Source organism: Callorhinchus milii, unplaced genomic scaffold (assembly GCF_018977255.1).
Source record: "Callorhinchus milii isolate IMCB2004 unplaced genomic scaffold, IMCB_Cmil_1.0 Scaffold3, whole genome shotgun sequence".
Classification (NCBI taxonomy): domain Eukaryota; kingdom Metazoa; phylum Chordata; class Chondrichthyes; order Chimaeriformes; family Callorhinchidae; genus Callorhinchus; species Callorhinchus milii.
Window position 1 is genome coordinate 53,818,908 of NW_024704744.1, and position 22,550 is coordinate 53,841,457.

The window sequence follows — 22,550 nt, forward strand, 5'->3', positions numbered from 1 at the left end:
TGTGTTGGGTGTGAGGTATGGTCGGAGGTGGGCAATGTACTGTTGGTGGAGAAAAGTGGTCCTGGTCAGGGACCGGACGTGGGGTGGGAAGGACAGATGGGAATCGACCCTTATGCCAGGTTACGCACAGGTTCAGTACGTCTGAGGGAGAGGCTGGGGAGGTTAAGGAGATTGGAGCAGCAGATGAGATTATGTTGATGGGAAGCAGGATAGCTTCTGTCTTGTTAACATTCAGCTGCAAACCGTTGGCACTCATCCAAAAATAAAGTTATAAAACATCTGATTCAATAGGTATGCCTTCTGCCTTGTGTCCCTTGTTGCTGTGTAGTTAGTATTGTGACAGGACTGTTGGGACATCCTCCTGACATGGAAGGTGTTATATAAATGTAAATTTGTAATGTATTAATAAAAAGCTGCCACTTCCTTAAGGATTGGCTAGCACAAACTCACTTGATGTGAAGGAAATAATAGAGAGAATCTGCAAACAGGTCACAAGTGTTTTCTTGAGGGTAGCTGAAGCACCACATGCAGAAAACTGTTCTGAATTGAAAAAACACCGGCTTGGGAGTCTTCTGGAGGCACATGTGCTTAAAGGTTTCTGCAGGGTCATTCACCTGCGTGACCCTTATTGCTGAACCCAACATTGCTCAAAGATTTCCATAAAGTTAAACCTGCTTCACGTACGCTTGGGTTAGCGGCAGGAGGTTTTGTCCTTCCAAATAATTTTTTTTAGTTATGGGTTTGTTGATCAGGAAACCAAAAAGCAACAGCAGCAAAATACTGATTAGGGGTGAGGAGCCAATTGTTGTCATCTCACTCTGGAGATGAAAAATGAATCAGTTGCTTGTTTTACTGTGGAAAAAGGAAGATAGCTGTATAAATGTGATTGTTGAGTCCTGTAAAGGGTCAAAGTGCAGAATTACAATGCTGGCTCAAAGTAGTGGATCTGGACTGGTGGAAATTCAAGCTTTATCTTCTGCAATAAAGTATGTGTTTCCAAGCCCTATTAGTCGGGCTCAAGGTGGCTAAATGACAGTAATTCACTGATTATAATCAATATAATTGTGTTTAGTGTAATTGCAGAGAATGGTTTGGTTAATAGACTAAGGCAGATAGCTGTGTGAGAGATTTCTATGGTTTTCTGAGTGAGCGAAATGTTGTAGCAGTCTGTTTTACTGTGTAGTTTCAGCCAAATTCACTTAAGAGTAAATATAGGGGAATGTTTCTTAAAGTGAGAGGGGGAGGGGATCATTTGTAGTGTAACAATATATGCAAATTGATAGGTTGAGTAGGGATTTTGTCTGGGTGAGGTCATGGCAACTTCGGTAACTTATTTTTTGAGATAATGGGCATTGTTGCTTGTTCTGGGAGAGCTCAGTTCGCCAATGTAAATCCAGGTAACCTTTATCATACAGTGAACTATCTTTTGGATTGTGTACTGTTAACCACTCAATAATTTTAAGACCACCTTTTCTGAAATGCAGTGTTGTCCACATAATGATACCATAATTTAGAGTCTAGGGCTGTTCACACCATTGCATGTGCTACATTTGAGATACCTAGTTCACAGCAGCATATTTAATGTAGTCTCGTCTTTCAGCGAATGGATATTCCAATCAGCAGATCTTGGATATTGTGTTTATCTTGAGAATCCTTCGAACAGTCAGGATTATTGACAGCTTCTACAGGTAAAAACTGAAATTCAGACTTTTTCAACAAATCGCCTGAAATTTACAACATTTCATAAGTAGTGTTACATGCCAGGGGAATGATTGATATCTGTAGATATTGACATTTTTCAGGGTTGATGCTTGATTTGTTACTGTAATAGATGAGGCTATCAACTTAACGCTTGTATTTCTTTAGACAACAACAAGTTACGTTTGTTTCAGAATGGATGGGGAACTGTTCTGCCACTAATAGTGGAATTAAAGCATGGTATCTCAAGCCTCTGTTCTGTGTCAATTTTATATTATTGAAAGACCCCAGATATCTCACTTAGTAATCCATTATTTTACTCTCCAGAACTTTCTTCTCACACATAGGGATTTGAGCTGAGTCTAGGTTGCCTCTTAGTTCAGTAATGGGGAAGTACGGCATTGTCTGAGGGTACTATCTTCCAGACGAGACATTAACATGAGAGCATAAGAAATGCTAGACAAAGAAAAAAAACAAGATCCATCTAGTTCGCCTTCCACCTTCCTAGCAGTCGCATGCACATATGTCCCAAACTACCTATTTAATAATAATAATCCTTGCATTTGATATAGCGCTTTTCATGTCTACTAGACATTTCAAAGCACTTCACAGAATATACTGTCAAGCGAATTGACTGTATATTTTGTGGGTGAAACAGGGTAGCCAACTTCGCACAGCAGTGTCCCACAAACAGTCGTGGATTGAGTGACCAAATTTATTAATTTTTTCTTGAGGGATTATTATCAGGCATGTGGAGTAAGGAAACTTGCCCAGAGGTTTCGCAATGTCGGGAATTGAATTCAGGTCTCTCGCTTGCGAGGCAAGTGCTCTAACCATTGAGCTACAGGACTCCACAAAACTACATCCGATAATGTTATTTGATAAAAGAAAACTATCTAATCTGTGTTTGAAAGAATCAACACTTCCTGCTTCAACCATCTCCCTAGGGAGCCTGTTCCACAGGTTCACTATTCGCTCACTGAAATAGTGTTTGCGTAGATTTATTCTGAATTTCCTGCCCTTCAATCACAGGCCGTATCCTCTGGTTTTATTATTCTGGACAAGTTGAAACAGCCTGGCATGATCTATGTTGTCTTGCCCCTTTAGAATCATAAAAACAACAATCATGTTAAAGACATATCACTTTGCTGAACATCAATAGTTTGAATTGCATTTTTGAGGCTTGATTTATTTATCTGCTGTCTTGAGTTCAGAGACCAAATTAAAAACTCTTGAGCTTTAATTAAGCTGCTGAATCCATGGAGCAGGCAATTCAAGTCGCTCGGAAAAGTGAGTAGAATTGCAGGGAATTAAGACTTTTAAGTAACAAAAAGAGATTGTAGTCTTGTTCTGTGTGGTGATCAGTTCATGATCCAAATCTTTTAAGCAGAGAGGATGTAGCTATAATTGGGCTAATTAAAACAGAAGAGGAATGTACAAATAGCAAGCCTCAATTGAGACTGTGATCAAAACAAGCCAGAACCTCCAAAAATGCAATTCAAACGTGGCAAAATTAGGTACATCTGATTGGGAATGAGATTCAATATCTAGGGATTAGTATAAAATGAAAAAAACATACATTTTGCATTTCAATAGTGCATTATCAGGTCACTCTCAAAATGCTTTACAGTAATTATTGTTCCTAAGTGAGTGTAGCAGCCATCTTATAAGGTTTCTCAAGCCTGAGATGAATGATTTTTGTCTGGAGGATTGTTGGCCAGAACATTGAGAAAAATGCACTTCTCTTTTCAAAAAAGCAGCCAACAGAACTTTGATTTAACATTGTATCTAAATGATAACCCCTCAGATAATGTAGAGCTCCTCCGAGACCTGATGTGTGTGTAGCTAGGGTTTTATTCCAATATGGTGTGGTCTCACCTTACCTCTGCAACATTCTCAAACTGCTCCCTCTGTTTGGTTGACTGCTTCACACCCCTCCCACCAGCATTGATCGGGCTTTCAGCCTAGTTGTCTCCACTCCATCCTAGAGTCCCGTCAGGCATCTTTCCGCAGCCCCCCTTGGCTCCCTGTTGACCTGAACATGCAGACAGGACCTTGGACAGCACTGCACTGGACTATCACCCTCTACCATGAGTTCAAAATCACAAATTGGGTCTTGAATCCACAATCTTCTTACTCTGAGGCAAAAGGCTATCAACTGAGTCAGGCTGGAACCTTCAATATTTGTGCAGAAAATAATTGCCTGGATTGAATTGTGAGATTTATGCATTCTATAGTTCTGCTTATCTACCTGAATGTTCCATCGGAGCGTTAAATAATAAGTCTGTTTGTATTTGGTTTGTGGGCTCGTCCATCAAAGTGATCTCTTTATTCTTTTAAAATCCAGGTTCCGAATTCTTCTCAATACACTGTTGAATCTTCTCCCTACAATGCTAACATATGCGATGCTTACTGTGGTGAGTAGTAACTGGTGAATTGTTTTGTAACTGAGGAACCTGAGTAGGAATTATTATATGTATTAGATAATTATTTGTTGGAAGATTACGGCAGATCTTTAATTCCCATATCCTTTAATACCTTTACTACCCAACTATCTTTCTTCCTTTTAAACAATCCCATTTGATTTTGCACCTAACATGTTGCTCGATGGAAAAAATATATTGTCATATGGAAAAAAACTGACTGGGATTTATTCTCTTCAGATTGTGTACTATACATTTGCAATAATTGGAATGGAGGCATTCAAAGGTAGAATTCGATTTTATGGATCCAATTCCAGTGACCCTGCAGCTAATTATTGTGGAAATCCAGCACTGAAAGGCACTCAGTTTGCTGCTGATGGATACTGCAAGAACAACTTCAACAATATTATTCACTCATTCATTTTGCTGGTTGAATTGACCGTTGTGAATCAATGGCATAATATCCTTTTTGATATTAAATATAAAAAGAAAATCTGGTTCTGAAGCATAATGTTAGAATTCTGGATAAATGAAATTGAGCATGAAGGTTTGCTTAAAAATATTTTTTTATAGAAATGGAACTCCAGTGGCAAAAATTAGTGAGCCAAAAAACATAATAGAATTAATGAAAAGGTGGGGGGGGGGGCCTGATGTGTCTTAAATGGGGTTATTTTGGATAACGTTGCAATTCCATATGGCATAAAGCCATGCAGGCCCAAAGATTGTGTGTCTGGTCCTTGGCTTGTGATTTGTTTGCTGGCACAACATCAATCAATGTCAGCTTGCCTCAGTTGGTAGTGCTCACATTTTCTGTCAGAAATTTGTGGGTTAAAGATTATATTCTAGGTTGACACTTTAGTGCAGTGTGAGAGAGTATTAAACCAAGTTTCCATTTGTCTTTCAGGTAGATGTTAAAGAACCCATGGCATGATTTGAAAACAAACAGGAGTTTCTCCCAGCAACCTGGCCTCATGCAAATCAATGCCATTCATCTCACTGAGAGACATTGGTGTTTGCAAATTAGCTGCTATGTTAGCCCACAAACAGAGTCCCTACATCGAACAGTAATTACTCTTTACGTGTTTTGAGATGTTTCCACATTAATGACCCTATATGAAATTCTATTCTATTCTGGAGTCCGGTAGCCTGGTGGTTAGAGCACTTGCCTCACAAGTGGGTTTGATTCCCAGCAGGGCAAAACTTTGGGAAAGTTTCCTTACTCCACACACCTCTGTTTAACTAGCAGTAACTGGGAACCCGGTTATTAATCGATTGATGAATCACTTCTCCAGGGGTAATAATTCCTTCAAAATAAATAAAAAGAATTTGGTCACTCAATCCACAACTGTTTGTGGGACACTGCTGTGTGCAATCGGCTGACGCATTTTGTCCACAAAATATAGTCAATTCACTTCACAGTATATTCTGTGAAGCGCTTTGAGACGTCTTGAATACGTGATAAGGCGCCTTTTCAAATGCAAGGATTATTATTATCTATTAGATGTCAGTTTAGGATCCACAGTTAGCCTTAGTAACCCTAAGCTAAGGAGAGAAACACAGTTAGCATTCCGGCTGTGGACTGTTATGCAGTGATTCCTGCTGGATGCATATATGTTTGTTGATATTGTAACAACAGGCTTGGCTGTGATGGCTTCTGAGGAAGGATTGCTGCTAACATTTGTAGTCTAGGCTCGCAGATGAAGAACAGCTAAAGGGATAGCGACCAAAGGCTGCTGGTGTTTGTGAAACTGTAGCCCAGCCTGGGTCAGTGGCACTGTACAAATGTAATTTTGTTTTGTTGCATCTTTGAGTCATAACACCTTTTCTAATCCAGGATAGATTTTGTTTCATTGTTCCTTGACTATATAAATACTTATTGCAACTGGATTTGTGGCGGTAACTCACTTAATTACAAGGATCTACTTTGTTATATTTCACGTTGTGGTCGTCATTATATTTATCAAGTAAGTTTAATATGATGAGTTTTAGAATGATCTAAACCTGTGTGGGGGTGGTGGTGTGGGAGTGAAGTAATTGATGTAGCTGCATTAATCCTCTCCCTCTTTGAAAGTATCTTCATAGCATTTGTCTTGGAAGCTTTCTTTGTGGAGCACTCACTGGCCAGGAGTGCAGTAGAAACTGCGCTTGAGAAGAAAATTCAGGAGTTGGGGATGGGGTTTTGCGAGTAAGTAAACCAGGGCTCAGAGATTATGATCGTCAACAATGTAACTCATGTTAAACCTTCTGCATCTGTTGCGTTTCAGAGATCAACCGGATGGACAGTTAGTTGATGTTACAGAGATGAATGAAAATTATTCTAGTATCGATGACACAAAGCTAGAAACCAGACTGAAGTTCAAAATAGCTTCGATCAGTGAGTATTCATTTTGTTACATTACGAGTTGAAAAAAGTAGTTTATTAAATCTATTAATTATTCTTTGCATAAAGGTTTTTATGTACCAGAAGCTTTGGATGTTGTTCCCACCTCATTTTATCACCACTTTGTCCGAGGAGCAGGAGGAATGAGCTGGTCTGTTAATGCTGCTCTTTTAGTCAGTAGAGAAATGGTGACATTCAGCTAACAGATGTGATGGATAGAAAGGACTTGTCGCTCAGGGACTTTTAATCTATTAGCTCATATTTGGAGCAAGAGAATTGTTACTGAGCAAACATAAATCTTAATCTTGTAACTATTTTTCTTCCTGTTCAAAATTAAACCTATTGATTTCACAAATGTTTTGAAAAGATGTATAATAATTGCATAGGTCTACATTGCTGCACGCAGATCCCAGAGATCCAACTCACAAATCAATGCAATTTTTCAATAAAAACTGAACTGGCTGCAATTCTCGTGAATGCCTCTCTCCAGTGCTACTGCTCCAACCAGGCGACTGCATTTCAGATCTTGTAGTTATCACGCCGACTCTAGACTACAACAATGCTTTTAAATCCCTCCATGGTCTTGCCCCCACCCTAAATCTAACCTTATTGAAACCAACCAATCCAGCCGCGCCCTCTACTCAACATGCATTGGCGTGTTTCACGTTTTTCTCCGCCCACCCCACTAGCAAGTGGTTCAGCCTATCTGTCCCCACTCTCTGGAACTCTATCCTAGAGTCTCTTCACCTCTCCCCTCCTTCAAGGCCCATCTCAAGACCTTCCTCTTTGACTGTGCTTTTGATGATCTTTTTCCCATTCCCCAACCTTCTTGAATCCAACCCACAGCTCGGGTGCAAACCCTGAATTGTCCTGCACCTTGGTACATGAAAAGTGCTATGTAAGTGCAAGTTGTTGTTGCTTCTGCTTCAGCATTTGCATATGGGAGAAGAGAGTTTTACACAAGTCATTACTGTATTTATTGATGATGACTCTTGTTCAGAGCTTATGATCTGGAGTAGGCAGATAACAAACTGTCCTTTGTTGCAGGGTACAAGACTGTTGATACTTTGTTACAGCATATGTTTGAGGCGGAGCTGAAACCAAAGGATCAGCTGCCAACGCTGGAAGAGATTGAGGAGTTTTCACCAGATGACATGGTGCCACAGCGGCCTACTTTTTATAGTGTTGCATAGCTTTTTCTTACTGTAATTATAGAAGCATTCCATATTAATGTATCAATTTAGCTAGTTTCTATACAGGAGAAATGGGCTGCCTTTTCACCTATCTGGCATTTTATTTGTACAGTACTATTTCTTGAAAGCTAATGGATTGTACTGAGAAATTGCACTTCAAAGGGATTATCTTACTTTTTTGACGATTGTATATTTTCTATTGTAAAAAGAAATTCATATACTTCAATAAATGTGGAGTCCTGTAGCTCAGTGGTTAGAGCACTCGCTTTGCAAGTGAGAGACCTGAGTTCAATTCCAGGCAGAGGGCGAAACCTTGGACAAGTTTCCTTACTCCACACAGAGCCTAATAATAATCCCTCCAAAACCAATAATAAATTGGTCATTTTCAATCCACAACTGTTTGTGGGACACTGCTGTGCGCAATTGGCTGCTGCGTTTCGCCCACAAATATACAGTCAATTCACTTTAGTCTATTCTGTGAAGTGCTTTGAGACGTTGAGAAGACACGAAAAGCGCTGTATCAAATGCAAGGATTATTATTTTTATTATAAATGCAGCAAAAATATTTAAAATTGCTGTTTCATGTACCAAACTAGGAAAATATTGATTAAAAAATATCAATTACTAACTTTTGCTTTAGTAGATTTCTATCCCTTAACTAATTTAACTTAATTATTAGAATGCTTATCTGTAATTGCTGTAAAATTCTACGATTCTATAAATGCAAATTGTTGCCTGGAAAGGTCCCCCAACTACACTGAAGCCAGATGTCTGTCAACTAGCTGATAGATTTTTTTTATTTTAACGTCTACCCAAACAGGCAGACAGTTTAAATTCTCATTTACAGGTGGCACCTCTGCTAATGCTGTGCTCTCCTCTTCTGAGCAGTGTCAATCTAGATTGCAAACTGAAGCCCCAGCTTGAACCCACAACTGTCTGACCTAGTGGCAAGAGTGCTATGCTACCTGAACCAGGCTCCTAATAGCATCTCAAATTGCACTTCCTTCTGTGAATATTTTACAAATTAGCTGAATCTGGTGCTCCAGGCTGTTTCATCTTAATCCATTATGGCAGGTGGTGCATTGGAACTATTACACCCTCTAGGTTTGACCACCACTGAATGGTGTAAATTAAAACTAGCACTTTATAGGTTGTGTGAAAATGAATCTGTTGCCTTATGTAGCAATACTTTCAGACACTGAAGTGTAATTGTACAAGCCATGTGGAAAAGGCAAAATCAAGGAATTAAGTGAATAAAATTGAAAAGTACTATGTGAGGATCAATAGCACTCTACAATCTGAACTAAGACTTTTGAGATGCAAGATGACTCCTGAGGACTGCTTTAGGAGCACTGTGTGTTCCTGGTCATCAACTATCAGGGACAAGCTGTAGTTGAGGGAGGAGGTTCCAGCTGAGAGGAGCCTAGCCACACCATGGCAGTGCTTGGGTTGAGATAGTAGGCAAAGCACCTTTAACCTCATTTACACAAAAATACTGCAATTTTACCCCCTTCTTTCTTAAAATACAATTCTGCCTTTCAAACATCCCTTACATTGAAGCTTATGAGTGCAATTCACATCGATTCTCTGTACTAGAAGTGAAGATTGTATAGATAGACCTGTTAAAGGCTTTTTCAATTGCATCAAATGTTTATTTACACAAAAGAGCAATGAAATACAGAATACAGCACACAGATCTATGGATTTGGAAAACTTCTTAATCTTAAAATGTTCAGCTAATTTAAAGTAAACAATGTTTTGCAGATGATAAACAGATTTGACAATTTCTCACCAATGCTGCAACTGGGGAGTTTCCACAACCTCGGGAGTCAATAGCTTTTCTCACAGAAGCCTAAGTTGACTTGAGAATGTAGCCATTTGCATACTAGAAACTTCTCTTGAATTGAGCTTCTTCAAAGCCACAAATGAGCTTCATAGCTTACTGGAGTGAGCTTCACCCTTAAGCCTCCAGGTAACTGCTCTATTTGAAGCACACAGATAGATCAGCTCAGCGAGCAGGACAATTTGTTAAATTATTCAATCTCACAATTTTTTGGTTGAAGCGTGCAACACTGGGCACAATTAGTCTTTTCGACTTTGTGTCTTGAAAAATAATTTAGAGTTTTGCAATATTGAACAAATTGGGGGATAATGGTGGAAGCAATTTGTATCACAATTAAAAAGCATAAAGGCTTAAATAATATTTCCTCCAGTCTATTGGTAGCACTAACCTAAATAAACCTAATGCCAACACTGCCATCTGCAGCCAATCTGATGGCTACACCTAGTTAATATGAACTATAGTTAGGACAAAATAACACTTAAATATAATTCATATTAAAAGAAAGAACATCAGAAATAATCTTTAGTACCAAATAAGTTCTTTCTGGCAAGTTACAAAACAATGCTTGGCAAATATGTATGGAATAAACAGCACAACTTTGGTGGAGCAGAGAATTTAGGACAGCAAATTTAATTTACCATTATATGCAATACAAATGAAAGGCAGTAGATATTTAGCAATGGTTAAGCACAACAGAAATGACATTCTTCCAAAAGACTGTACACTATACATACAAGGATCTGAATTATGGACAGCTTTCCAATTTACATTCATTTTTGTGACCGCTTATTTTCAATTAAAAGAACCATCAGTCTGTTTCGAAGTGACCTAAGCTTGTTTCTGTACTGTTCCTGGAACAGGGATACAAGTTCCTCTCGAAGTGTTCGAAGTGATGGCAAAGCCTGGCAGCTGGGCACATACAGCAAGGTGTTGAAGAAATTGTTCCACATTTCTGTATGATGACTTCTGAAAAAACAAATAAAATTATACAGGCTGTGCAGCATGGAAACAGGTCATTCAACTTCTATGCTGTAGGAGATACACTCATGCTCAGCCCTCCTAATTACCTCGCGCACGCATCACATTTCCTCTTAAATATGTTGCAAATATGCTGATCAAATCATAGCTTCCAGCAGTGAGATTCACATTCTCAGCACATGTGTTTATTATTCCTCAACTCTCATTTAGACCCATCTTATATTTACGTTATATTGTTTTAGATTCACCGAGGGGAAACAACCTCTTAATGTCTACCTTATTGAATCTTTTCAATAATTCAAACACCTCATTCAGGTCCCATCTCACCTGCAGAAAGAAAAGCTCTGTCCAATCTTTCTTGATGACTGTATCCATTTACCCTAGGTATCATCCTAGTAAATCAACCTGCAATTGCTTAATTGTTACAAAATCTTTCCTATATGAACACAGTAAACCCCTGACTTACCAGAATTTGGACCCGGCCGGACTGGGCACAACACCAAAAAAAAAAAAAAAATTCTGCCAATTCACTCTCCTGGCGCATGCCAACGCCATGCTGAGCAGCCTCACCATGCTTGCTGCCCTTCACAGTAGCCAGAGATATCCACTTTGACTCAGATTGTTTGAATACCGTGAGCAGAAAATTGTTTAATTACTGATTCAAATAATTAAAATTCAAGTACCAGTATTTTGGAAAAAATGCCAGTAAATGCCAGGACCGACATTGTAATCACAGGCATGGAGGAAACTTGTGATTCAGCCCATCCACTAAATGCTGAAATGTTTTGGTGCAGTTGGCTCTTGAATACTGTAGTTATCAGCTCGAGGAAGCAACATGCAGTGGCAATTGCAGGATGACACCCACACCAGGTAGATCATATGTCGTGATCAATGTACATTTTACTGAGTGCAATTTCTTCCATAAATGAAGCTTCACAATTTAAAAAAATCTGACCTTTTAAATGTCGTGTTGACCTTCCAGATACCTTGCTCCTTCTTTAATTTCATGTATGTACCAAATAACATGCAGTGAATCGTCGCTGCTATTCCAAAGTAATCTGTCTAAAATACACAACATAGAACGTTTGTTATAGCGCAAACTATCATATAATTCAGCTGAAGATTTTGAAGAATGGTTTTGAAAATGATCTGAACATGAAAGAAATAACATAGATATAATCCAAATTACATTGAGCAAGCAGTTTATCGAATCTAAATTTACCTAAATACGATGAAATGATTCAATTATAGTGGATACAACAAATGAGACATCCACAACACACATATTCAGTGGCAATGTACTGCTAACTGACTGAATCTTTCAGGGAATAGAATCCATAGTCAATTTGGCAGCATTACATTCCAGAGTCATAAGGCAGTGAAATCAGATGGGGAGTTAATCCAGGTCACTAACTCGTGGTGTTGTAGCCTGTTATGGCGTTGTGCTGCATGCCCTGGGCTAAGAAGACCAGGGTGGAAAGAGAAATTAAAAACTAAAATACAGTATACCTGGTAGGTCCAAGGTTTCTCAGACATCATTTCAATACACTGGAAGCCGGAGGTTTTACAATTTGCCATGAAAACTGCATCTTTGGGGAAGAGTTTCATATCTATGCTTTGACCATAGTCGATCAATACCAGTCCTTGTGACAAACTGTCAACAACACTAGCCGCACCACTGTCCAGGAACCTACATTGAAAACACCAATATTCTGATTAATTCAGGCAAACTCGTTCAGGTTATTTAGAGTCCTTTCCTGGACTAACTTTTAACTGGTTTCCAGAACCTCAACATCACATCTCATTGAGAACAATTAATAATAATAATAATAGTATTTTAAGTGAAGAAAATACAAATACTTTTTTTAAACCCTCTTCTTCCCCACATCAGATTCAACTTTAGAAAATGTTACAATAAATTATAAAATAATCATTGCATTTAATGTAGCACCTTTCATGTCTGAACAATGTCTAAGGCAATCATTGCGCCTATGCTTCATTTACATTGCAAAACATGCATCACCAGGGATATTTCATGGCTCAGTGAGCAACAATTTCACCCCCTGGCCAAATGCTGGATGTCTGACCTGAGCGATAGGAGCTCATTACCAAATGAACAGAACAAGATTGACTATTTTGGGATTACACCAGAATAGAAACTGCAGCTGTACTTTAATCCTCTCCTCCCAGACACCACCTTGTTCACTAAACACATTGTTCGTACAGATCGCTTTTCCGGGGGTAATAATAATAATTTGTTTGCTCACCCACGACAGTTTGTAGGACACTGCTGTGCGCAATTAGCTGCCGCGTTTCACCCACAAAATAGTCAATTCACTTTACAGTATATTCTGTGAAGCGCTTAGAGACGCCTCAAAGATGTGATAAGGCGCTATATCAAAAGCAAGGTTTATTATTATTATATTATCTGTACAGGATTTCTCCATTTGAAATTTATACTAGCTGGAACATCTGAGTGGCTAAGGCAAACTATGGAAACATGAAGGATTTAGATAAATATTGAAATAGGTTCATTCATAATATCACAGTGTACAAATTATTACGCCAATTAAAAAAATATGGATGCAAAAAGAACATTTAAGAACTAATAAATAGCTAATTTTTCTTAGTGCATTTTTATATGTTGTAAACTGCAGAATCTCTCACTGAAAACATATCTATCAGATGTATGGAAAAACAGATACAAACCTTTCTCCCAGTATAAAGTTGTCAGGTTTTATGTCGCCGTGAATGATTCCAATATTATGCAACTGCTCCACGATGTACAGAATGTGGATTGCAAAGTAGATCACCAGGGGCTGAGGCAAGACTTTGTCACTTTGTGTTTTATATATATTGACTGTATTCTAAATTGAAAGAAAATATTGGATTTTACTCAAAGGGTAATTCTTTACAATAGAGGCCTACTCCCATTTACTATGGACTTTGATCCAGTAAAACCCACAAGGAAGCTTATGGATCTGACTCAAAGAAGGAATGTGGCCAGTTACATACGGTACACATTTATCATACAAAGATCAAAAGAAGTTACTTCATTTGCTGAAGAGGGNAAAAAAAGCCTTTTGAGCATTGAATGTCACTCTGAGGTTTTAGCTCATTTATCTGCTTGGAGACCCAAATCCAAATAGGACATACATTATGGTATCTATAGTATATAAGATTTGGCAAAAAAACAGGTTGTTGAATAAAATTAAAATACCAGCAAAGTTCCATAGTTGTACAATTCTCCAACTAAAATGCTCCCATTGTTAAAGAAATGTCCAGAGTCAATGTTGGTGTAAAGATGGTGAACTTTGCGCTGTAGCCTCGCATTTATTTGAGTATTTATATAGAATTCCCATTGACTGGATGGTTTCTGAACCTGCAAAATAAATTTGGGTATTACAAGAATGCATTTTTAAAATTGGTCACCATAATCATATTACAAATCCTAATGCCTGCATGTTGTAACATCCGTAAAATTACTAAAAAATTATGAATGTATTTTAAAAGAATGTTATAATCCAACGCTGAGCGGTACTGTGGATCTAAAGTACAAAACAAGAAAATTATGTTAACAGTAGATTGTTGTGCTCACCTTTAACATAACTTTTTGTTGGTTTCTCACATCAGAGAGATTATTCATATTCAGAAGTGTGGCTTGGTAGACATGGGCAAAGGCCCCCTGACCAAGCAGATAATCCACATGGAATACTTTATCCCCTAAATATAGAGAGGGATTAAAAAGGAGAGATGGATTTTACACAAAGTACTGCATGATAGTAGCCGACTCTTCAATATAGTCAAAGGAAGAAAGTGTGAAGTAACAAACAAAAAGTGAAGGAAATAGAAATAAACACAATATGTCCACAGAGTTTAAATTGGGTTCATACTCCCAGCTGACTTGAACTGAATAATAGAGTAACCACCACCTAAACTGAACCTAACAACACAATCTGTATCATAACTAGTACTTTGACTGGCAGCATTCACCAAAAATCTACATCTGAGCACAGCCCAATATTTCCAGCACTTGCTTCTGCTGCACTATTTCCGTCTAAATTTTAAAGCTACAGCGTAATCTCGAGCTGGGAATAATTGGTTATTCAAGTGTTTTATGTATAATACTTTTGGAAGAGTCCCTGCGTTTGGTTGATATCTGTGTTCTCTGCTGCTAAGTACACTTGCTTAAGGTCATCGGAGAAGCATAAGATTAGATTTGGTTGTGAAGAGCTTGTGGTCAAATATCCTGCTAACATTCACGAAGACTCATCACGAGTGACATCATAGTGCACCAGCCCATTACCCATTAACCTGTACCTCAACACGTTAGGACATTTTAAAAAGCAGAAAAAAAAAATCAGAGTAGGTGAAAAAGTAGAAAAAGATACTCATTGATCCAATGGATCTTTTTCATAATTATGTCAGTCAAACTGGATAAACGAAGAAACAATTCTTCCCAGTCTAATAAATGTTTTAATTTAAATGTCCATTAAATTCAAAAGATAAATGAACCAACATCCTCCTTAGTATAAACATACAGATAGCATAGCATATAAATTGCAGCAAAGCTTAGCACCAGATATACCCTGGACTAGAACTATTAAGCAGGTAAGAGCGTTATTAACAGAAAGTACCAAACCAAGGCCAGATATTGTATCTCAGTATAGGAATAAAGTGTAACAGGATAGGAAGAAGCAGACTTTTTTTTTAAAAAAAGTGAAATGCAGATAGGCACATGGAACAGACTACCAGGCCAAGTGATAGGACAGGGAAATAACTATAAATCGTTCTGGAACTATAAAAAGGAAGTAGATTAGTTCCTGAAAATTAAAAGCACGCAGGTATGTCAAAGGATTACTTTGGAAAGATGGATGGGCAGGCTAAATGGACCAATGGTCAATACCTGAAAATTACTATGTTACTGAGTAAAAGGGCACGAGGGAAAGTAGACGTGGTCAAAGTTACCTTAAAATTAAGCTAAGGACACATAGAATCCAACTAAGGAGCACAGTGCAGCAAAGACTAGATGGCTGGCTGTAGAAATGACAGCAGGGATGAGAAATACAAAGAGTTTTAGAAAGGTATCTATTAATAAATAGACATTACTACTAATAAAACACACTGTTTACCTAATGTGAGGCTGACTTTAGGTCTAATAGTAGGCAGATTCTTGTCCCAATTAAAACAAGAGGAGTAGGAGTTCACTGGTTTTGGAAGGTTTGCCAGGTGTTCAGCAATGATATCCTTGTCCCAAGGATTTACAATGATTGTGTCTGCAACTGAGAAGCAAATTGATTAGGTTTTCATAAGATTGTACAGTTCATGTTGATGTACAGAAACTACAAATTAAATAGCTCAATCAACTCAATTTCCTGAGGTAGACAACCTGAAGCTTTTGTCTTCCAATACCCCCTCCAGGTAATCTGAGTTAAAGTCCCCACATTAATCCAAACCTATAAAGCTCATTTACAAATTGGAATTGGAGTATCAGCTCCCAGCCTTTGACTGTGGATAACAGCTTCTTCTTCATGAACAAAAATAGGGTGTCCTGCTAGTCACAGCTAAAACCCAACGTCAAAGACCAGACTTCAGATTTCCCCACTGACTTCAGATTTCCCCACTGAGAATGGCATCAAGACGGTCATGCAAATAATAAATTCAAAACAGGCCATACATCTATCTCTCCCTCCGCCCGATTCCCAGATTTGATTTCCACTGAATGATCATGAGTCACACCCCAAATGAGCTATTTGGGATCAACTGCTTAAACTAAACCATTCAGAAAAACACAAGGATGGATATGAAGTCAATCAGTTCTTTATCATTGCGATCGTTCTATCGCCTCTATTGGTTAGACTCCCATTTGGCATGTTGCCACTCTTGCCCCATGTGTAAACCAGGAAGGAACTCTGTGCTTGGTTGAAAAACTCCTATACATTTACCAGTTTCTGCTTGCATTCCATCAGATTCTCCATCAAGATCGCTATTGTACATATCCTGCAGACAGCAAAATGACTGTTCAGGTTTAAGATACTCTTCCTCAGGTATAGTCAGGGAGCACGATTCCAGCTGCCGTTCAGTCAGATGAACCTTTTCACAGATTGGGGGTTCATTATTGCCCAACCAATTAGGGCTAGGGTCAGCAGAAGCAATGACAGCAGAGGATGAAATGTTAATGGGTTCAGGCCCTGGATCCTCAACAGGGCTGTATATATAAAAAAAAGAAGAATGTTCAAAACCAACATCAAGAATGAAATAGTTTGCATCTGAGCTGTCTGTCCTTTCTAATTTGGATGAACTGTCTGGTATTCTTATAAACAGTCCAAACACTGATCACCAATACTGAAAGGCTGTGTGCAGCTTACTTCAGGGACAATACTTCAGAGCTAGACCCTCACACACACTCTTTATACAATAGTGCATTTAATGTTCTTTTAGCATTCTTATAGAGAAACCCATTATATGCTCTTCGATGTAACTTCCCTATACCATGGAGCCACGCTAAACAGGTTCTTAAGAAAAGCCCAACTTCCTGGTCACCACTAATGTCATGTGCAGGAAGGTTCTCAAATATCATTTCTCTCAGGAAGTAACACTAAGTGGCGACCTGGTGATGTTAACCTATTTTGGCCAAATCTCTTATAATAAAGTTCCTCTGTATTAAGAGATTATAAGGGGTATAATTTGTAAATAATGAAAAGAATTGTAAACTTGTGTACCAGTTTTCAAAAGGGAACCAAATACAGTGCAGCCCTGTTACTCTTCACAACAAAAAAAAGTATTTATTAACAAGATTTCACTGTGGACTCCATATTTGGTGCAGTCGGCCCACTCACATCCCATACATTGACTGATTTTCACTGAAAATAGCCAACTTCCTAGTCATTAGATTAACACCGGGGGTCATGTCCTACTTTCTGACTGGACAGTAAACAGGAAGTGATGTCGCTGGTAAAATAAGGCTCCATAATTCAACTTTTTCTTATTGTACGAGAACCGGCGGCTGGCGTTTGCAGGCACACACAAACAAACCCAATCTAGTGTGAGTGGGATTTTGCAAGGTACAAATCTTTTGATAACAGTGACAATTTAGACCCCAAATTAGTAAAAAGTATTGAAATTCTACCATAAACAATTCTTTATAACAATTCAACATGTGTTATCTATCTGTCTTAAAACTATTTCCTTTCAATTGAGTAACAGATTATTACTGAAATTCTGCATTAATTTATGAAGTTAGATACTTGGTCAGTTGATGGATGAAATTGAAAGTCTCTCTAGGTAGTCCTTACCTAGTTTGTCTGGTTTGGAAAAGCTGTATGGAGTTCTCCAGTGATGAAACAAAAATTGGGTACCCATCTGCATCAGGTACTGCATTTTCTGGAAAAAACATTCACAATGTTTACAACTGGAAAATTATTTTTTACAGTGCAAAGAACTGATCACAGAAAAGTTTTCAATATTGAAAAATTAGGAAAGTTAAGAGATTTTCTAAAAGATAGTCACCCCTTACTGCTAAAAACCACCAGAATGCAAGTTCTTATTTCCATAGGAAAATAGGAACAGGAGGAGCCATTCAGCTCATCAAGCCTGCTCCACCAGTTTATTAGATCTTGGCACACTTTGCGCTGATCTTTTGCTATACCCCTTACCTCGAGTATAATCCTCCAAATCTTGCTTTGGTTGTTTTTGTACCCCATGGAATGGAGTCGATGCTAGATGTGTTGCAAATGCAAAATCCTGGGTAGCATTTGAATTAAGTGGCAGGGTTTTGTTGTCATGCACGGCCCAAAATGTTTGATCATCAGAGCCTGCCAGTAGTAGTACCTCCTATATGCAAACAAAATTCAAAACTCTTACAAGCTTGCATCAAAACAAATAGGAATTTTGTGGTATAAAATCTCCTAAGAAAAAGCTGAGGAGTATTATGGCTGATTTGTTAAAATAGCCTTCTCTTTGACTGAAGAACATGGAGTTAACCTGCAAATACCATCAGCAACAGCACATTATGGATAAAATAACACCAGGGAGTGATTTTAAGGCATTAACTCATTTCTGTAAAGATAACGGTGGAAATAAAAATGTGCTATGTACATGATATCACAAAGTTGAGTGACATCACAAGGCAGCTTCAGCTCAGCTGCAAATCACCCAAAATATTGCAGATAGCATTTGATGAGACAGTAAAGGTAAAGTAAGCCGAGACTGATCATAACCAATTAGCTACTAAATACTTTTATAGAATATACAGAAATGTGGCAGTGCTTGATGGGAACAAAGTACATTACATTGATTTGTCCTTGACAAGAGGATGACAGGGATCTGGACTTAAAAGGATTGCTTTTAAAAAAAGCCAGAACACACACATGGGCTGAGTGGCCATCTGTACTTTAAATTTCTATAGTTTTATGACCACCTTACAGCCTATTAAGCCAATTGTGATCACACCCTCCCACATTCCCAGGAGTTGAATCATGACACTAGTTGTGGCTCACACCTTCAGTAAGGTTGAGGGAGAGAATTCTTCCTCATTAACACCTTTTGAAAATCCGGTGTGCAAAATGTAATCTTGTCAGTTCTGTCACCTAACCTCACACATAAAACGGTTGCTGGATAAGTGGAAAGAACAGGAGTGTTTTTACCTTCGGTTCATTAGACATGACATTTTTGCTAGGCATCTCTCCAAGTGATTTAGATTCTTCAAGTTTACAGACCAAATCCTTTTGCGACCTGTGAATTTTAACTATTAGTTATTGGAATACAATGAAACTGGCTACATTTCTTCATTGGAAACTTTGTTTTTAAAAAAGAGTTTACCCATTTTTATCATTGCAAATATCATCTTCGAAGATACTAAATGGAACAGTGGAAGGAGGAGCAAAGTTCATTCCCAATATTCCAATGGATTGGTCATTCCCTTTTGAAAAAGAAAAATAAGTTTTGTGTTATTTAAGGTTAACACTGCAATAATGACCAGCAATCCTTCCTCAACCATGAAAAACAAATAATGGGAGCGGTCTCAAATTCCTACTGCAACACCATTCATTACGACCAGGGCCGATAGAGAATATTTGCCAAAATTTGTGGGGAAATTTGGCAAATTTTGCAGAAAATTGATTGGTGCTACTGTGAACCTACATTTTATCACTTTATTGATAAAAAGTAAACATGAAGAAATAACACATATTAGATTGTTGCAAAAGAAAAATTATTAATGCTTTCTTTAACAAAACTGGGCGTCTCATCTAGGGTTGGGGGGGGGGGGGGAAACACCCACCTAGGCCCAAAGGACCTGGAGATCTGCTNAAAAAAACGAGACGAGGCCCTCCTGATTGGCTCCTGTCAGCACCCCTACACTCAGGCACTGACAGTATCACCATCCAAGGATGCACACTCCACTTCACTGAGCCACTCTGCAATCTTGACATCTTGTTTGACCCTCAACTGACCTTTATACCCCATACCCGTGCCATGACCCGCTCTGCCTTTCCCCACCTCCATATCTCCCTGCTCTGCCACTGCCCCTCAGGCCACCAAAACCCTCATCCACGAATTTATTAAATCTAGGTTCGACCTCACCGACTCCCTGCTTGTCAGCCTTCCCAACTCTTCCCTCCACAAGCTGCAGACCATCCAGAACTCTGCAGCTTGTGTCCGCTTCCACACCAGACCCCCACCCGGCTCCACTGCTACCCAAACCCCAGAGGATAAAGTTCAAAATCCCTGCCTAGTGCCTTGGAACGTCCTCCCGATGTGAAAGGCACTGTACAAATGTAAGTAGTTGTTGTACCAGTGCATGCGACCACCAAAGGATGCAGAATTCACTACCACTTTCATAACATGAGGGTATTTTTTGAGAATAGTGCTTTCTCCATCAAGGTTTATTTGTTGAGTTCTATAAACTAATACAATACCACACTGTGACATTTCTACAAACTATTCTGTGGCCTTCACGAAAACCGTCACTTAGCAACCGATTATAGGATTGCGTTAATTGTGTGTTTATACAGTGTTGTACTGTCAATTTTCAACTGAGAATTTGCCCAAACTAAAGTTCCTTTAGTGAGTATAGCTGGGACTCACCCAAACAGTCTGGGTCACAAGTCCCAGACCCCAGAGGTCTGTAGCTCAGTGGTTAGAGCACTCGCTTTGCAAGCGAGAGACCAGAGTTCAATTCCCGGCAGAGGGCGAAACCTTGGGCAAGTTTCCTTACTCCACACAGAGCCTAATAATAATCCCTCCAAAACCAAAAACAATAATAAATTGGTCATTTTCAATCTACGACTGTTTGTGGGACATTGCTGTGCGCAATTGGCTGCCGCATTCGCCCACAAATATACAGTCAATTCACTTTACAGTGTGTTCTGTGAAGCGCTTTAGGACGGTCCTCCCGACGTGAAAAGCGCTATATCAAATGCAAGGATTATTATTATTGTTACTATTAAAGCAAGAGGACCAACACAATGTACCACCTTCTCCCTATAAGAGAATCTTAATATTGATATTATATCAATATTTATAGATTAAGATCCTTGCACTAGTTTTCAAATCTCTTTATACCCTGGCACCTCCTTACCTCTCCGAGTTGCTTATCCCCCAACCCACTACCTTAGCCTGACTGGCTCTGGCCGCCTACGTGTCCTTGACCCCCTGCGTTCTGAGCAGCCACACTCAGCCACTACACCCTAAAACTTTTGGAACACTCTTCCTCTATCTCTCTGCCTTGCCCCTTCTTCCCCATTTTCAGATCACGTCTGAAGAATGTCCTATTCGACTGTGCCTACTGTCACCTCCCGCTGGCGTCATGCTCCACCACTGTCAAGCGCTCTGGGATGCTACCCTGCATGAGGGGCGCTATTTAAAGGCAAGTTGTAATTATTGTTATATTAATAAGCTGCATTCTATATCAACAATATTTAAGATCTAGTTACATGTATGTAAGCACCAATACACATTAACCACCTTAAACCTCATGGACCTACAGACTTACCATCCTTTTTGCAAAATAGTTCAAAATCTCTATCTTGCACTTCCATTTGATCTTGAGAAAATGCTTCAACTTCACCATCCTCCTGAGGCTGTTCCGGGATTACTGGTGCCTGGAACATGTCCATAATAACATCTGCAAAAAGATCATATTGTGGAATTCAACTTCAGTTCTGCATGTTGACAGCACATTCTGAATCACTTTAGATTTATATAAAAAACATTTGAATGAGCTCTCGAATAATGACTCCTCACAAATTTGGAGGAAAAGAAAGTCAAATATCCTTAGTTCAGAATAGGAGGAAGTGTGTAAAACAAGTATAAGTGCAGAAAAATTGACAACTTAGGTGAAATGGTCTCCAGGTTCTATGGAGTTTATTTTTGTTGTATAATTTCTGTAACTACATTTTCTCTCAAGTCTTTGTGCTTTGATGGTTCAATTGGTTTTTAGGTGGAACCTTGTTATGTGGAACTAATCTGCGTAAATGGCTGGATTCAAATCTCTTCCAAGATGTTTTTTTTGCATCTAACATGTTTCTTGGTGGTGGTAATGTTTTAGCATAAACTGGAGACATGGAAAGAAAGCAGCTGTAGCTCTGAAAGCAGATCAATACAAAACAATTTCCAAAGCCTTAGAACTCATCTCCCTCAGTTTCCCATTGTATTTTTCAGGCACTCATTCTACTACAATGCTATTTAAAATAATTTCTTACCCAGTGCTTCTTTTGTACAGACAGTCGGCGAAGGCAAAACTTTGGATGGAGTCGCTTGGACCAAACCAAACGAAGAGTTTGGAGTATGGGATCTATTCACAAATAATCCTGAAATATTCCCTGTAAAAGTTGAAATATCAATTTAAACATTAAATACTGTATGTTCAAGTAGGGTGTTCTCAACTTCCTAGCTTCTCAATTAGGTGTGAGCAGCTTTGATTCATTTAGTAGCACCCATTTCTGAGTTCAAGACCAGGGTTTGAGTTCATAATCTAGACTGACACTCAAATTCAGTGATGGGGGAGTTACTGCTGTATTGTCAGAGGTATTATC

General features: G+C 38.8%; 2 protein-coding genes across 4 annotated transcripts in view; one reads left to right on the forward strand and one right to left on the reverse strand.

Moving 5' to 3' along the window:
• tpcn3 (two pore segment channel 3) overlaps positions 1–7,936 on the forward strand; it is a 31,821-nt gene extending 23,885 nt beyond the window's left edge. Inside the window, exons 13-19 of the mRNA XM_042333110.1 lie at positions 1,601–1,688; positions 4,046–4,115; positions 4,362–4,581; positions 5,995–6,085; positions 6,193–6,306; positions 6,386–6,495; positions 7,549–7,936. Of these exons, the coding sequence (XP_042189044.1) occupies positions 1,601–1,688; positions 4,046–4,115; positions 4,362–4,581; positions 5,995–6,085; positions 6,193–6,306; positions 6,386–6,495; positions 7,549–7,694 (839 nt within the window). The 3' untranslated portion in view covers positions 7,695–7,936. The remainder of the gene's footprint in view (positions 1–1,600; positions 1,689–4,045; positions 4,116–4,361; positions 4,582–5,994; positions 6,086–6,192; positions 6,307–6,385; positions 6,496–7,548) is intronic.
• A 2,204-nt stretch (positions 7,937–10,140) lies between these two features.
• Positions 10,141–22,550, reverse strand: part of bub1 (BUB1 mitotic checkpoint serine/threonine kinase) — a 29,442-nt gene continuing 17,032 nt past the window's right edge. For all 3 annotated transcript variants that reach the window (XM_042333614.1, XM_042333613.1, XM_042333615.1), the window contains 14 exons: positions 22,218–22,337; positions 21,509–21,640; positions 19,336–19,435; positions 19,161–19,248; positions 18,171–18,348; positions 17,811–17,898; positions 16,461–16,723; positions 15,648–15,797; positions 14,114–14,238; positions 13,736–13,897; positions 13,225–13,382; positions 12,025–12,205; positions 11,471–11,577; positions 10,141–10,503 (listed from right to left, as the gene is read on the reverse strand). In XM_042333614.1, the coding sequence (XP_042189548.1) occupies positions 10,308–10,503; positions 11,471–11,577; positions 12,025–12,205; positions 13,225–13,382; positions 13,736–13,897; positions 14,114–14,238; positions 15,648–15,797; positions 16,461–16,723; positions 17,811–17,898; positions 18,171–18,348; positions 19,161–19,248; positions 19,336–19,435; positions 21,509–21,640; positions 22,218–22,337 (2,048 nt within the window). In that variant the 3' untranslated portion in view covers positions 10,141–10,307. The remainder of the gene's footprint in view (positions 10,504–11,470; positions 11,578–12,024; positions 12,206–13,224; positions 13,383–13,735; positions 13,898–14,113; positions 14,239–15,647; positions 15,798–16,460; positions 16,724–17,810; positions 17,899–18,170; positions 18,349–19,160; positions 19,249–19,335; positions 19,436–21,508; positions 21,641–22,217; positions 22,338–22,550) is intronic.